At 48.7% G+C, this 15,503-nt stretch overlaps 1 protein-coding gene across 1 annotated transcript; it reads right to left on the bottom strand.

The window, feature by feature from the left end:
* Positions 1-1,764: 1,764 nt before the first annotated feature.
* Positions 1,765-3,277, bottom strand: HOXB13 (homeobox B13). The gene is made up of 2 exons (XM_032202498.1): positions 2,806-3,277; positions 1,765-2,018 (listed from the first exon to the last, which is right to left on the bottom strand). The coding sequence occupies exons 1-2, from the start codon at positions 3,275-3,277 to the stop codon at positions 1,765-1,767; spliced, it is 726 nt and encodes a 241-aa protein (XP_032058389.1).
* Positions 3,278-15,503: the final 12,226 nt, after the last annotated feature.

The raw sequence follows: 15,503 nt of genomic DNA, 5'->3' as shown, positions 1-15,503 counted from the left end.
CGGTGCCAGAGCCGGGGCCGGGGCCGGGCTGCCCTGCGCGCCATTGGCTCCCCCTCCTCGCTCCCCGTGACGTCACGGCGGAGGGGCTCCCGCCCGTGTTCGCCTCCCCCCACCCCATACTTTCCGGCGGGGCTCGGGGCGAAAACACCGGGGGGGAACGCGCAAAAACGGGGAGAGCGCGGCAGGCCCCGGCCTGCTCCCCGCCAGGGACCTGGTGGGAGCCTGCGCCTGCCTGCAGTATTAAATACACGTGGTATTGGAAACGGGCGAAATCGCTGCTTAAAATAGACATTAATTAAGGCACGCTGCGGCTTAACGCTCCGAATCTGTGAAAGAAAAGGAAGGAAAAAATTAAAAAATAAAAATAAACGCGGGTTGTGGTAACGGTGTTTTGAAGTTTATTCGTCCTTTCAGAGGCTGTTTTGGGGTTTACAAGCAGACTTAAACACGATGCTGCTGCGGGGACTCTCCAAGGCAGCACTCCGTTGCCTTTAAACACCGAGATATTGAACAGATTCTGTACGTGGTTTGCAATCGTGCACTGAGCCCTTCCCCGAAGCCGTAAAATACAAGTGCAGAGAAAAGAGCATGTTTGAGTACTTCCACCCTATTTATGCTGTTGTAAACGATCACGAAGTTTCTTTATACTAAACGATATTATTTAGTAATATACGAAGGTTATCTCAGACATGCTATGAAACGTATCGCTATAATTCTGCATTATTAAGAGAAGGAAAATGTGGATACAAATATATGTATATATGCACAAACGAAATCATGTATGAAATTATACGAATTGCATTTACCTGTATCAAAATATATTCACGAACATACATGTAACTGTATGTATATATGTGCGTATACAAACACGTGTGTATATTTATATATATATATATATATATATATATATATATATATATATATATATATATATATATATATATATCCACATAGCTGGTTACTATATTGCATGTATATACGTGCATACGTTTGGGTATCTGGGTATATATAAACACACGAACACCAATATCATATACGATAAAAGGTAAAATAAAGCATAATCCTAAATATGTGCATACCTATATGTATATTTTATATATAACAGCACAAAACGTATTACGTGCCTTCATAAATGTATGTATGTGTACATGTTGTACACGTACTGTGCATTCACGCAAAACCGCACGTTTATACCAATGAAAAAAAAATCACGTGTGTTTCTATGTAACACACCTGGAGTATACACACACATTTTGATACTTCTGCGTGTAGTTAAGGAAATTTTATTTTTATGCTCTGAGTACAGCTTTTCTTCTCTAAAGACCAAATTCCTTGTGAAATTCCCCACCCCTTCGCCCCCGGACAGCCCGCTCCTGCACGGAGGCAAGACAGGAGTTGCGTGTTTGGGGTTAATTAAAGCAATTAATTTTTTTTTTTTTTTTTTTTTTTGAACGCCCTGACGATGCAGTTCAAACAAAAGCGGTGGGACATGGAGAGCACGATATCTATAGCGACGTTGTAAGGCGAGTGGGCCCTCTGCATGCAGACCGGGCAAGAACGTTGTATCTTCTTAAGTTGCCCTCATTGGAGGCTGGGTTTAACTCCTCGGGAGTCGAGCCGAGCGGTGCCCAACGCCCCGAGCTGCGCCGGGCGTCTGGGATGGTGCGGCCCGCCCCGGGCGCCGCTCGCTCTCGCCGCTGAAGGAGCCGGAGTCCCCTTGCAGACGGGGACTCTTCGGGGCTGCGGTGCGGGGTGGCCGTGTCCTCACGGAGTGCTGCTGCTTTTGATTTTGGCAACGACTTTCTTCTCTTTCACCCGCCTGTTCTGGAACCAGATGGTAATCTGTCTCTCCGTGAGGTTGGTGGCGGCGGCGATCTTCCTCCTTTTGTCACGGGTGATGAATTTGCTGCTGGCGTACTCCTTCTCCAGCTCCTTCAGCTGCCCCTTGCTGTACGGGACCCTCTTCTTGCGTCCCCGGCGGAAGGAGCAGCCGTCGGAGGGCAGCTGCGTAGTGGCGTCTGGGCGCAGGGAGAGACGGGTCTGAGCGATGCCAGGACCGGGGGTTGGGTGGGCGGGCATCCCCACCCCTTCGCCCCCGGCACCCCTCTCCCACCGGCTTTTCCTCACAGCAGCTGCACCTTTTCCCTGCCTCCCCATTTCTTCCCTCGAGCCTCCCTGTCTCCTGACAATTTATTTCCTAATGGAAGTCAGCTTTTTTCTTCGCTAAATGTATTCATATCTGACTATTTTTTGGGGGGAGGGGGAAGGGGACACGACTTCATGTAACAGCAACCGACGTGAGAGAGCTGATGTGACGTGCACTGATTCAACGCGTACTTGCTCCGCGGGTTCAGCGCGTAACGCGGGGCCGGTGAACGGCCGAGCAGGACCGGGGCAAGTTCACTCCCACCGCCGTGGCATGGGCAGCGGATGAGGGACATGGGCATGGCCCTCCTATTCTCAGAACCGCGTACACCCAGCCTTTAAACCAGCTCCGTTCCGTTGCTTGCGGACTGTGGCTGGCCCCCAGCTACCCGGATCGTTCCTGAACCCGGACTGTATCACCGATTGCCTCTGTTCTGAGAGGGCGATGAGTTGCAAAGAGCAGTGTTAATCTAAATTGCTGGTTTTGAAGCCTGCCTACCGACTAGAGTGGAATCGCTCACGAACAAGCTTTACTGGAGCTGCAGCAGCAGCTCCCCAGGAGGTTATTTGAAGCTGTGATCCCAGCTACCCGCACGCACGGCGAGCACCCCACACCTCCCCGCTCCCAGCCCTTCCGCAGCTCCAGCCCAGGGACTTTACCTGCAAAGGCGGATTTCAGGAGGTACCCGGCCTGGCCCTGCTCTTTGGGGCAGCACATCTGGCCGCTCCAGCTGCCGCCCAGAGCCCAAGGCTGGTGGTAACCGTCCACGGGCAGCAGCGTCTCATGCCGTGCCTCCCCGGGGCCGCCCAGCCCCGGCACCACCGACACGTCCAGGTACCCGGCGACAGGCTGGTAGGGGGCCCCGTAGCTGGGGTAGAAGGCGAACTCCGCGGGGCGGCTCTGGAAGTCCTCGCTGCCCGCGGGGGGGTCCAGGTACTTCTCGGGGGGGAAGGGGCCCTGGGCCGGGCCAGTTTTGAGGGCGCTGCGGGCGACGCGGCAGGAGTAGTAGCCGCTGCCGAAGTATCCGTAGGGCAACGGGGCGGAGGCGGCGGGGCCCGGCGGGGCTGTGGGGCCCGGCGGGGCGGCCAGGCACGGCTTGGCCGGCTCCTCCGCCGGGTAGCTGGGGTTCATCCCGGGGGGAGGCGAAGGGCCGCCGAGAGCCGGGGCGGGGGGCAGGCCCCTGCCTTGGCCGCCTGCGAAGCCCCCGGCTGCCAGGAGCCCCTCGAGGCCCGAGGGGGCGCGGGGCTCCGGAGGCTGCATGCGGGGCGGCGCGGGGGCCGGGGCATGGGGAGAAGCTGCTCGACAGCACCCGGGCGCTGTCCGAGGGGGGTCCCCGGATCTTTTTAAAAGGCTGTGAGCTGCCGAGAGCTGCCCTTCCCCGCCGGGCTGTCCTGACGCAATGGCCAGGGCCTGCCTCATTGGCTGCTGCTCGGGGGGAAAAGGACGGAGAAGGAAGGAAAAAAACCAAAACACCTCCCCCCCCAATCCCTCCAGTCCTAATAAACCCTGGCTGCAGAAATAGCGAAAATACTTTTATTGCAATAGAAGAAGGCGGGAGGAACCCCCCAAACACGTGACAGGTGGGTACACAGGAGGTGCCTCTTGCATCATGCCCCCCCCCCCCCCGAAAAAAAAGTAGAAGGAGGAATTAAGGGGGGGTGAGTGGGAGGATCAAACCAGTGAGGGGGAGCAATCCTGGTGAAAAAATACAGGCTTAGATTAAAGCCATCTATCAGCGAGGTGTCCCCTTCTTCCCACTCAGGTCCGAGAGTTTCTGCCCTTGCAAAAACTCCAGCCTGACTTGGAGATACCTGAGGACCCCTTTGGGCCCTCAGCTTTGCTCTTCGTGAGGCTGTGGAGAACCAGCACTGCCGTGGAACAAGGCTTCCCTTCTGCCCCTTCCTTGCTCTCCACTCATGCTCAGGGATTGTGTCCCATTGTCACGCATATGCACCCCAATCTTTCCCATGCAGACAGAAAAAACAAGAAGAAGAAATAAAAATAACTGCAAAGAGTGAAATCAAAACAAAACAAAACAAAACTCTTTACACACAGCTATTGCCTCTTTGCACAGTGCTGGCATGGAACTGGACCTAGTCTGCAGGCCAGTGTGGATCCCAGCTAAGTAGCTCAAAGGGAAAGAGTTTTGGAAAGAGGGTGGAAAAATAATATAGAGACCCCTTTGGGCCCCAGAGTAACAGACAGGTGGAGAGACAGGAAGAAGGGGTAAAGACAGATGGATGTAGTGTGAGGGATTACATCAGCATGGAAAAGTTTGGAGTAAATATGATGAGGCTTGTGCATAAGTGCCTATTAATAAATCTTTTGGTACATGCATTTTTCATCACCTGTACACACAGTACAAACACACACAGCCTCATTTCTCCCTCCTGTTTCTGTTTTTCTCCACAGTTACTCAAATAACAGTTGAGTTCATGCAGTGTTTCTGGATTATTTCCTTCTTGCAAAGAGATCAACTCAAGAAATCGAGATTTTCTCCTTGCTTATTAACAAATAATAGAAAATCTGCTCCTTCTGCCATGTCTTTAGGCCACCAAATCATGATCCTTCCCGGAGGAGCTGCATCAGCCTTACACACACAGAGACAGAAAAAAAGTCAGGAAATAGGGATTGTGATGCTGGGCCAGGCATATAGGAGCGTTACTGGGCCCGAAATGCTTTCCTGGAGGGACCTCCCCAGGCTTGTGGGAAGTAAATCTTGCCCCGTGTCTGTTCCGGAGCTACTTGGTGGTGCCCAAATGGACACGATGGAAAAACACCGGCTTGACAAGCCCCTGGCTTGTGGCTTCCTACCTGTGTATGTGTCTGGGGGCGCTGGGTGAGGGGCCCTCAGTCTGCCGGGGCCGGGCTGCGGCCCCGGGGGCAGCTCTCGCCGAAACGAGGGGTAGGACTGGCTCGATCACTTCCAACCCGACGCGGAAAAGCCCCGTTCGCTGCGGCAGGCTGCCTCCCTCCTCCCATACCTCTCCTTTCAGCTCTGGAGATCTGCGAGAGGGGTTGTCCCGGTCTGTTTCTTCGAGATCCGCTCCTGCACCGCGTCCTTGCCCGCCGCGTTTCGCAGGAAAACAGCTGAACCACAGCGCAAAGCTGCACCCCCAGCCTCGGCTCCTCGCTCGGCTCTTCTTGCTCTCTGTTAAAAATCTCGGAGTCTTGCTGAATCCGATGATTTTCTTTTCCAGAAGAAAAACAAACAAACAAACAAACAACCACCACCACCACCAACAACAAACAGAGGAAAGAAAATAATAATAATAAAAAAAAAACTCCTATCTTTTTAGCCTTCACCTTTCCGATTTCAAAGCTCCTTTCTTCCCTTTCTGTAGTTTAACGACTGTACTCCTTCTTTGACGCTCTTTTTATGCTCTGCCCCTGCCCTCTCCCCGTTTGCTTTGAAACAGCGCTCACAACTCGGGCGCTGGGACAAGGCGGCCGCGACGATCGGCTAAGTATTTGTCGACGGGGCCGCAGCTCCCCCGCGTCTCGCGGTGCTTCTTCACAGAAAGGTCGGGTTTAATCCGGAGGTCAAGGCCAAGTTGAAAGTTAAGGGCCTGTTTACTTCGGGGGCTTCTCTGCGGCGGGAGCTGCGGCCGCCGTCGGGGCTGCTTTGTGGGTCCCGGCGGCTGCGAGGAACGGACCCGCGGCGGCTTTGCAGGAGGAACCTCCGAGGTGGCCCGGACTGAAGGGGATCCGCGGACAAAGCGACTGGCTGCAGCTTTTCCTGCTAGTTTGCGTCATTTTATTTCTTTTTATTTATTGATTATTCAAAGCGCGGAAAGAAAGGAGTAGGATCCACCAGCAGAAGCACCCAGGCAGCCCAACGCGCACAGACACACTCATTAACAGAGGGAAAGGAAACGCTGGTTTTCGGAAATGTGATTTCACTCCGTTTCACAGAAACCCTCGAGCAGGCCGGTGTGTGGCAGTTGGCAGCTGCGGACCCTGCCGCGCTGCTCCAGCAGAAGCAGCCTCGCCTCTGCCTTCCGCGGGTGTGGCGGCCGCAGGAGCAGCGTCGGACTTTGACTTTCCACCTGGCTCCCCGAGAATTTGCATTTGGGCTAATTTATTTAGCGGCATTACCGAATTTCGATTTTATGTCATACCGCGTGCTTCTGAGATCTCGATTCCCGCCAGCTATTCTTCTTTATAACATGTTGCGAAAATTTTGAGCCCACTTTGCCGTGGAAATAGTTGAGTGCGGCTTCCAAACTGATACTAACATTTCCGTTCTTCGACGATTTTACGCAGAAAATTCAGTGTAATATTTTATGTCACAATAAAGCAAGAGGAACGTTATTATTTTAAAAGAAAAGAGTGATTTATTTTACCAGTTCCTCTCTGCTCTCGACAATCGTGCTTAAATTTATTAAAAACGTTTATTAGTTTGCAACTATTCTGCTATTTTTTTCTCGATAGGATCCATTTAATATTTATGTCATCTGGAATCTGAAAAAGCTTTGAAATAACTCTTAACTGTCTGTAAATTTTTTAAGCAATTGAATTTGAAGTCGTTGTTACAAAATACGAGGGAAAAAAATCAAAACCAACTCAAACCCCCAAGCAGTTTGAAAGGGAAAAATTGGAACTACTTAAAGACTTAACGTTTGGAAATAATCAATTGATGGAAAATTGAATTCTGGGTCTGGAAGGGAGCCCAGTTCTTTGGTTTTTGATTTTGGCAATATTTCTGGGAAGAAAAAATAAATAAAAGCAAACATTTTTATCTTTTTTTTTTTTTTTTTTTTTTTTTTTTTTTCCTCCCTTCACTGCCGGCCCCTCCTTTCCCACCCCACAGGCATCCCCGGAAGCCCAGGGGTGGTAGGTGCGAATATTTCTCTCCCTGGTGACTGGAGGGCCAGAATCTGCACTTTATAGCACATTTCTCTTGGATCCTTTGAACAAATCAGCTGGCATGGGAACAGAGAGCATGGCCTGACTCCTCTTTGCTTCTTTTATCCCTGTATATTGCTGCCACTCCACGCTGAAGCCCTGGCCAAGCCCCCGGCACCACAATCACTGCAGCACATTTTTGCACACACCCCCTTTTTGGGGTGAAATATGAGGTGACTTCAAACTCGTGGCGTTTTGTTTAATCCGGTTCTCTCCATCCCTGAACTCTCCAGGTCTTTTCTCCCCTCCCCAGCCTTGACTGGAGGCTTCTTCCATGCCTTTTATTTTCCCTTTGAGAAGCCTGGAAGGCTGAGTGCTGCTGTGCACCACTTGTGTCTTGCTCTTGGACTGTCAAACCTGAAATCTCCAGTTTGGGTCTATACCTCCCTTTTGCCAAAATGTGAAAACGAAATCCTGTGTGGTTCCCTGAAAACTGCAGCTGTCAGTGCCCCAAACCCTGATGTTCCCTCAGAAAATACCCCCCTTCCAACTTCCCCCTGCCCATCTCCTGCATCCTGTCCTGCAGCCCTGGCCTCTCCCACACCAAGCTCCTCAGGCAGGGAGGCTGAAACCTCAGAGGGGGCCAACTCTGAACTCCTCCTCCCACTATGAGAGGAAGAAGCATAGATGGAGTCCACGATGATTTTTCCTGCAGGGCAGAAGCCCGAGGAAAGTGGAGGGGATGTGTCCTGGGCGCAGCTTATGAGGCAAATGCTCCTGCCCTGGAGCAGAGATACAAAATATGAATGTGCATCTGCTGCTGCAAATAGAGATGTCTGCACATCCTCGACCTGGAAACAGCCTCATAAACATTCCCGCGTGTCCCTGCTTGTGTCAGCTCTGTGTACAATCCAGCTCTTCAAGTGCACTTCCTTTAAATATGGCAAAATGTGCATCTCTGCAAACCCCTTCACATACCCCTATGTGTGTGTACATGTACATGTACGTGCAGCATGCACTGTGGCTGTGCATCCTGTTGAGTGTCCCACCCAGATGGAGCAACTCTTTAGCCCGAGCATGTGTCCCTGCTTGGCACCGAGCCCAGCAATGTGCACCCACCACTGCACGCACCACAGCCCTGCTCATGTGGGGCCTCGCCCCAGGGACTAACTTGGTGTTCCTCAAGTCTCTGCTCAGCTAAAGCAATTTATTTCAGCTGTGGGATAAAAGGGGAATTATTTTGTGCATGGTGTTTAAGCCCGGCTTCTGATGTTCAATTCATTGGGAACTGTCATATTCCTTTGCACTTCCCTGCTGCTCTCTACTGCTGATGGGAGCCTGCAGCAGGGTGTGGGTTCTGCAGGCAGCCTGCAAAGGGGCACAGCTTGATGACATGTATGGAAGGGCTCACAATAAGGCAAATTTTGGGTGGAATCAGGAGTAGTTTGAGACTTGTTCTAAAAAATGTGCCCAAGACTGGGATCCCTCTGAGGAAGGTGAACCTAGGTGGTTATCCAGACACTTCAGGAGCAGCTCTCCCACACCAGGCATGCTGCTACCAGGGCAGCCTGGAGGCGGGAACCAGAGTAATCCCCTTCCCTATAGGCAAGTTTGTTGCTGAGGAGGGCTGTGGGGCTGCAGTAGAGCTCTGACTGCAGAGATCTGCCCAAATTTACTGCAGCTGTTGAAGCTCTTTATGCCTCTGATTCCCAGGTGGGACCGTGTCTCCTCTCTAGCCAGGCTCCACTGCAATTGATCACTTTCAATTCTAGCTTCTCTGATAATTCAGAGATTTCTTCCTAGGGCAGAAAGCTAAACATGGGACCTTTGTTTTTTGGACCAAGCCACCAACATGGTGATCTCCACCAATGGCCAGGCTCTAACTCATGTGCCAGGTATGATTCATGTCCTATATTCAGGAAAGTCTTACTGAGTTCAGTAGGATGGACCATAAATCAAGCAAGATGGGTGATGCTTCAGCCTCAGGCTGGACACAGAGGTGGTGATGGAAGCAGGATGGTGACTGAGGTCCTCAGACCCTGTAGTGCCCATAGCAATGGGAATTACGCTTCCTGCTATTTATGGCAAAACTATCCAGGCCTTTGGGGCTACGGGCTTCAGAGCAGAAAAAATATCGGGGATATGAACCAGTGTACAGGTTGTGGCACTTCATAGTCAGTGGAAATCTGGGACAATATATATATATAGTTACTTTTTTTTTTTTTTTTTTTTTTTTTTTTTTTGGCTGAACTGTGTATGCTTTTTACCTGCACTGCTAGGAGAGATTTGTATATATCCAAAAAGTGGCCAGGTGATTGACTCAGGCTTACTCTGCCTTCCTGAGTTAGGCGGTGGATCGATAGTGCCTAAGGAGAGTTACCTATAAGCACAGGGGTGAACTCAGTGTCCCCTGGCTAGAGCAAAAACCACAACAAGTTTTTTGGGAGACATTTGTCTTAGTATATATCTACTTTCATTAGTAGATAATACTGCAGTCACAGGGAAGCAGGTTCTTGCACTGCCTTCACTGCTGCCATTGCCACTGCCAGGCCAGATCTGGGGAGGTCTCTCCTACCTTCCATACCCACCCTGCGAAGTCTAGGTTGGAGATTCAGACACATGCATTGTGGCATAAGGTGATTCCCAATGAGAACAGATGACTGTAGCATGGAAAGACCCCAGTCATCATGACTGGACTGGCTCCACTGCATCCTGGGCTGCAGCCTTGCGGGCAACACGGAGCAACATCCCCAGTGCCAGTGGGTTTCAGTGTATTTTTACTTATTCAGCAGATTAAGGATTGAGAGCAGGGCTCCTTCCCTGTCTCCACCTCAGCTCTTGAGTTTAGTTTGAGATCAGGTGTGAAGTGGGAATAGCGATAGGGAAGGACCAAGACTACAACGTGAGACGCGAATCGCTGCATACACTTTGAGGCCGGGCTGGGTCTGCAGAGCTCCCCTTCCCCGATGCTGCTCTGATTTCCCTCGCCTCTCTCGCCCCCCTTGCTGGGGGAGGAGGAGAGCCCCGCGGTTAAACCGGACGGGGCGGGCAGCGAAGCCTCCCCGCCCGATCAACCCCGGCGGCGGCCGCGCTTCACCCCGGGCTCCTCCTCCCACCGCTTCGCCCGCTCGTCCCTCGCGTCTCTCTCCTCTCCGCGGGCCCCGGCTCTGCCCGCGGGATGCCCGGGTGCCGGAGGGAGCGGGGAGGTTTCAAAGGGAGACCTTTGAAACCTCCCGCTCCGCCCCCGTCCTTATCAGCCGGGCGGCCCAGCCCGGCCGCTGCCTTCAGCGGGGAGCAGGCGGGAGGAGGCAGCGGGGGAAGGACCAAAGCCGCCTCCTGCCCCGGGCTGCAGCCAGGCTCCGGGGGCGCTGAGGGTCCGGGACCTAAACAGCTTTAACCCTAAATGAAAGCCGAAATCCAAATCCAGCTCCTGGCATTTTCAGCGACAAGTTCACTCGGACAAGGCTTCAGATGCTGCCGCTTAAACGCTGTGACACGTCCCGGCTGCTAGGACTATTCAGCTGATGTCCAATCAGTTTGGAGAATCAATGCGCTGCTATGAGTCAATTAAGCACCCAAATGATACTTGCCAGAATGGTGGAAAATACAACGCCAAGTATCAGCCGATGGGTTAGTGATTTGTTTCTTTACAACTAGTGCCAGGCTACATTAAGTTCCATGCTTGAATACAATGGAGGGATTATTGGTTTACGAGCCGTATAGGGTCGGATACTTTATATTACGCTTTGCAGAAACGCAATTCTATCCTTTTCCAAAGGGTAAAACGCAAGGAGATCTCATTACCTGATACCGATGTTTGAAATCGCTTTTCTTCCCGTCTTTTTTATCTTGGGAGAGATGACGGGAGCTCCTGTCCCTAGTCCTGCTAGCTGTTGGCACCAGCGGAGATTTCTCAGGCAACTCTGGCCGTCTGAACTCAGTTCAAAGCCCCACAGGTTTCAGCGCACAACGAGGGAAGCTGGATCAGAAGCTCAGGTCAGAACGGTGGAGGAAGCAGTTCCTGTCGATTAAGGTGGTAGTTGCTTTAGGATTGAAGACATCACTCTGGAAAGTTTACCGCAGTGGCAGTTAATTAAAAATAAATAAATAATAAAATTAGTTGACTCTTCCTATCTACGCATCTTACTCAGCTAAAGAAATCCGGTCACTGAATTAATCAGTGGTGGTACAGGAACACACATCTCCATTGTCGCAGAGCAGGCTAAAGGTTTTAATAATCACTGCTCTTAACGTCCTTCTGATAAATAAGGACGGTGGCAGAACAGTAAGGACGTTACACTGTCAGACCTCACGTCAACATAAGCATCAATGCCGGAGACTTTTTAACTCGTTTTTCCAAAAAGCAAGGAAATTCCTTGCATTTTTCTTTCGCTGTTTCCCTGCAGAATCACATCTATGCGAGTTCTGTGGCAAACTGGCCGGAACAAGTGTTGCCACGGCCAACTCTCCACAGATTTTATTTTTCCAGCCCAAGAGTTGACTGAATGATAGGACACTGGACTGTCTCACGCCGTCCCGGAGACCCCGTGAGCCCGTTCCCCACCCGGATTCCTCCTCCTGAACTTGCTGCTTTATCCCCTTGGTTGGGACACAGAGCACTGAGCGTCCCACGAGGGTAGAAACCACTGCATTCCTCTCTGACCAATGGAGATACAACAATTAAGACTCTCCAGTTAAAGACCCAATATCCCCTAACGAGCTTTCCTGAGAGGTTTGTGCAACTTAAACATTGTCATCAAGTATTAAATTAGTATGAAGTGTTAATATTGATACAATAATGGTAGTATTGATAAATACTAAAATATTAATGCATTTTATGTATTATTATTATAATTGCTAACAATTATAATTGCTAACATTTATTTAATACCTGTAACTCAGATGTGTACACCCGAAGTGTGTGCAAAGCTGCCGCGAGGGCAGCACAGCACTGCGTGGACCCAAAGTGCTGTGTGTGGCCGGGTGCGAGGCTGCGGCGAGGTGCCTTTGCCGACTTCGGAAAGAAAGCAAATTACTAGATTCACAAATAAGTATCTTCTCTATCAGTTAACAGAGCGGATAGAAAAGGTTTCTTTCTGTCTCTTCCCTTAGTTTATTCCTGCTTGCCAAACCGGAAAGAAAACCACCACCAGCAGCAACAAAAAAAAAAACAACAAAACAAAACAACAACAACACCCAAAACGAACAAAACAAAACAAAATCAAATCAAATCAAAACAAAAAATAATGAAGTACCGAGATATCACTGCAAAGCAGCGAAATCGTTCTAAAATCGGTTAAGAAATGTTTTTACTTTTTTTTTTTTTTTTTTTTTTTTTTTCCCCACTTACTTCCTGTGTTGCCCGAATTACACTAATTCCCCCTGAACGGGAGAGAAGGCTTTCCTTTCCTTCCTCTATCTTTTCAATATTTGAGCGCTACCTTTTTATTTTTATTTTTTCTCAATTGTCTGGGGAAAAATGTTTTTTCTTCTCTCATTTTGGAGCCACCAACCTTGAGGCTCCCCTGAGCACCTGGCAGCCCCCGCTGGACTTCGAAGGGGGTACCTCCCCACCCCTAAATCCTATCTCGAAGGGGGAAGGTATCCTCAGAGGCAGGGAAGGCAGCACACATTTAACTGCCGCTAATAACTAACTCCTCTCTCGTGGGCTGTTAAAGGGATCGAGTTCCCTTCTGCGAAGGTAAATGATTTGTTTTGTGTTAATTATTTGGATTATTAAAAATAAGCAGAAATTGAAGATGCTCCTTTATTCTGAACGGAGCCGGAGAGAGCTACCATCGGACAGGGAAATTGCCTTCTCGCTATTTTCTCGTTGCCCGAGGAAGCCAAAGAAACAGATTTGTCACCGGCAGGTAACAACCGTTTTCCACCCAGAAAAGTCAAGTCGTGGCTTTCTACCACAAAGAGATCACCGATCGAGCAGGACCTGGGTGCCAGGGGAAAAAGGAGGATTTTGGTGATTTTGGGGTGGATTTGGAATCTGGCCGTCTCCAGGACGACATCACAGTCCTGGCGAGGAGCAGGGCAGGGTGCCCAAACCCAGCCCTCGCCTCCAACTTGGGAGGGAGCCCAGGAGAGCTCCCCGGGCAGCCCCTTCCCCTGCTCTCCCCGGGGACTCCAGGGTTCGGGAAGTTTCCACAAAGTGCCAATGTAGCCATTCACTTAAGGAGAGGATGGCTTGTGAACTACTCAGATGGGAGCACCTCCACATCTAACTTGTGTTTTATTTTGGTTTCATTTTTTTTTTTCCCTTTTTCTTCTTCCCAGTAATTTTATCATGGAGAAAACTATGGAGGTCTGGGTCCTTGAGATTCCAGGAGGTGAAGAAAGTGGAGATACCCTTTGGCCTGGTAGGAAGAACTCAAAACTTTCCCCATTGAATCATTCATGTCCTCAGGAAACCTTAATGGAAATGGAATAACGCATTTTTCAGCAACCTTTCCCAACACGATTTATATCCTTTCACATTTTATTTTGAGGTAGTCTCTACAGCTTCTTGTCCTTCAGCAAGGAAAATCAATCTTATTTCCTAATTATCAAACAATCAAGATGTAAAAACTGAAGCAGGTTAAAGCACAATAAACAATAAAAAGTTAAAATATATGCATGCGCAGTATTAAAAAAGTTATACACAAACTGGACATTTCTTCTACCATTTATATCTGTCTGAACCAGTTACTTTTCCTTGTTTCTACTGACCAGTACATTTCTCTTACCTAGAAGCATTTCTCAGTGTCTTTGTGCTAGATGCTTATGTGCTGTCTGGAGTTGTCTACACAGTGTGATTATTGCTCAAAAATTCCTCATTTTCAGAAATCTGTTTTTTTAGCTTGCATGATATTCTTATAAGTCTGGACATTGAAAAACCCAGAGCACAGATTTTCAAAGAAGTTGTAGTTTTAATATGCCCAGCTCTGGACATGCAGTCATATACACCCAAGCTGCCATCCACCTCCCTTCGGTGATATCCCACAGCCTTCCTGGGGAACATGTCTTGGACCATTTTGGTGGTCTCCAGCTATGTTCTTCCTTCTCATGTTAGTCCAGTCCTTGCTGCTGATAAATGCAATCAGGGAGTAACTCTGATTTATGAAGCATAGCATAGGGGAAAAAAAAAAAAAGAAAAAAAAAAAAAAAAAGATTCACAAAGCCAGAGTTATTCACTGCCACAATAAAAAGTTCTTTAAAAAAAACATTTAATTCATTCCCTTTGTCAAATCTCCTTCCAGCGTTGCCCAGAATAGTTTCTTTACAGCAGAAGTAGACAATGAACATACAGTTGAGAACACGCAGTAGGAGACCGTACCTGGCTAGTCATTTTCTTCCCATTTCCAAGATAGCATAGACTTTTCAATACCTGAGACTAAATCATTTTATATTGGCCAGATGGAGAGGCAGATCTGAGTTTTCTCCTTGTGTAGTGTGTACACCACATCAGAGTACTCTTCTGACAGCTGGCTTGCAATTAATGTTGCCTTCCCACTGTCATTATGTACAACTTCTCCTGCTGACTAGTCACGTACTACAAAACATCAGGCAGAGCTGGATCATTTTATGAATGTCAGGACCAATAAATGCTGCTTTTTGGTACTCAGTGGTTGTTACCAATGTTACCACCCATATGACTTAATGCAATAATAAATATCTGTATCCAGGCCCCAACTGTTAAAAATGGTGTGATATTGCCACCAGTGGCTTAACAGTTTACATTCACTATTAAACTTGTCAGAAACACTACAGATTGTTATATAAGAAAATAGATTAAGAAGTAAATACTGTTTCCTCATGACTGGCTTACTGTAATAACCTCTTCTCTTGACTTCACATATTTAACTACAAGTAGAAAAAATATAAAATACTGAAATATAAAAAAATATAATTTACTTAAAATTATATAAGTATACTTAAAATATATAAAATACTTCTTCCTCATATCATAATATTGGTATCCAGATAAAGGGTTTTCATCTGTATTACCTCACCTTGGCTCCTACACTTCTCAGGTATAATATCCCAAGTATTTTAGACCATGGCTGACACAATGCCTTTTCTGGCTATGCTGCAGGGAAGGAAATCTAGAATGGTTTCATCAGAAAAGAGTCAGAGCACTCCACAAGCTACATCCCTCCCTGTCTCTGCTAGAATATAAATCTTCAGTTATATGTTGTAATGAAACAAGCCGTCCCGTATGCGCTGGAACTAATTAAACCTGAATCATATGTTCCCAACACAGGAGATGTGCCTTGGGAACAGCACAGCTCATTCATGCACACAAGCGGAGACCAGCACCTTCTTATACAGGCTACTAGCCGGAATTACATGCCCCTGAAAAATGCTGAGCAAATGTTTTGGCTCCTGGCCTGTGTTAAGCCTCTCTTATTCTGCTCTTATTCCTAATTATACTTGTTCTAAAGCTGGTGTGGGTTTGTTTTCCAGTGGTACACATACTTCCTTTTGTTAGGTGATCATATCCCACCCTAAACCTCCA

Source organism: Aythya fuligula, chromosome 24 (assembly GCF_009819795.1).
Source record: "Aythya fuligula isolate bAytFul2 chromosome 24, bAytFul2.pri, whole genome shotgun sequence".
NCBI lineage: Eukaryota > Metazoa > Chordata > Aves > Anseriformes > Anatidae > Aythya > Aythya fuligula.
The sequence above is the reverse complement of the archived record's forward strand: the minus strand, read 5'-3'. Positions and strand labels throughout refer to the sequence as shown.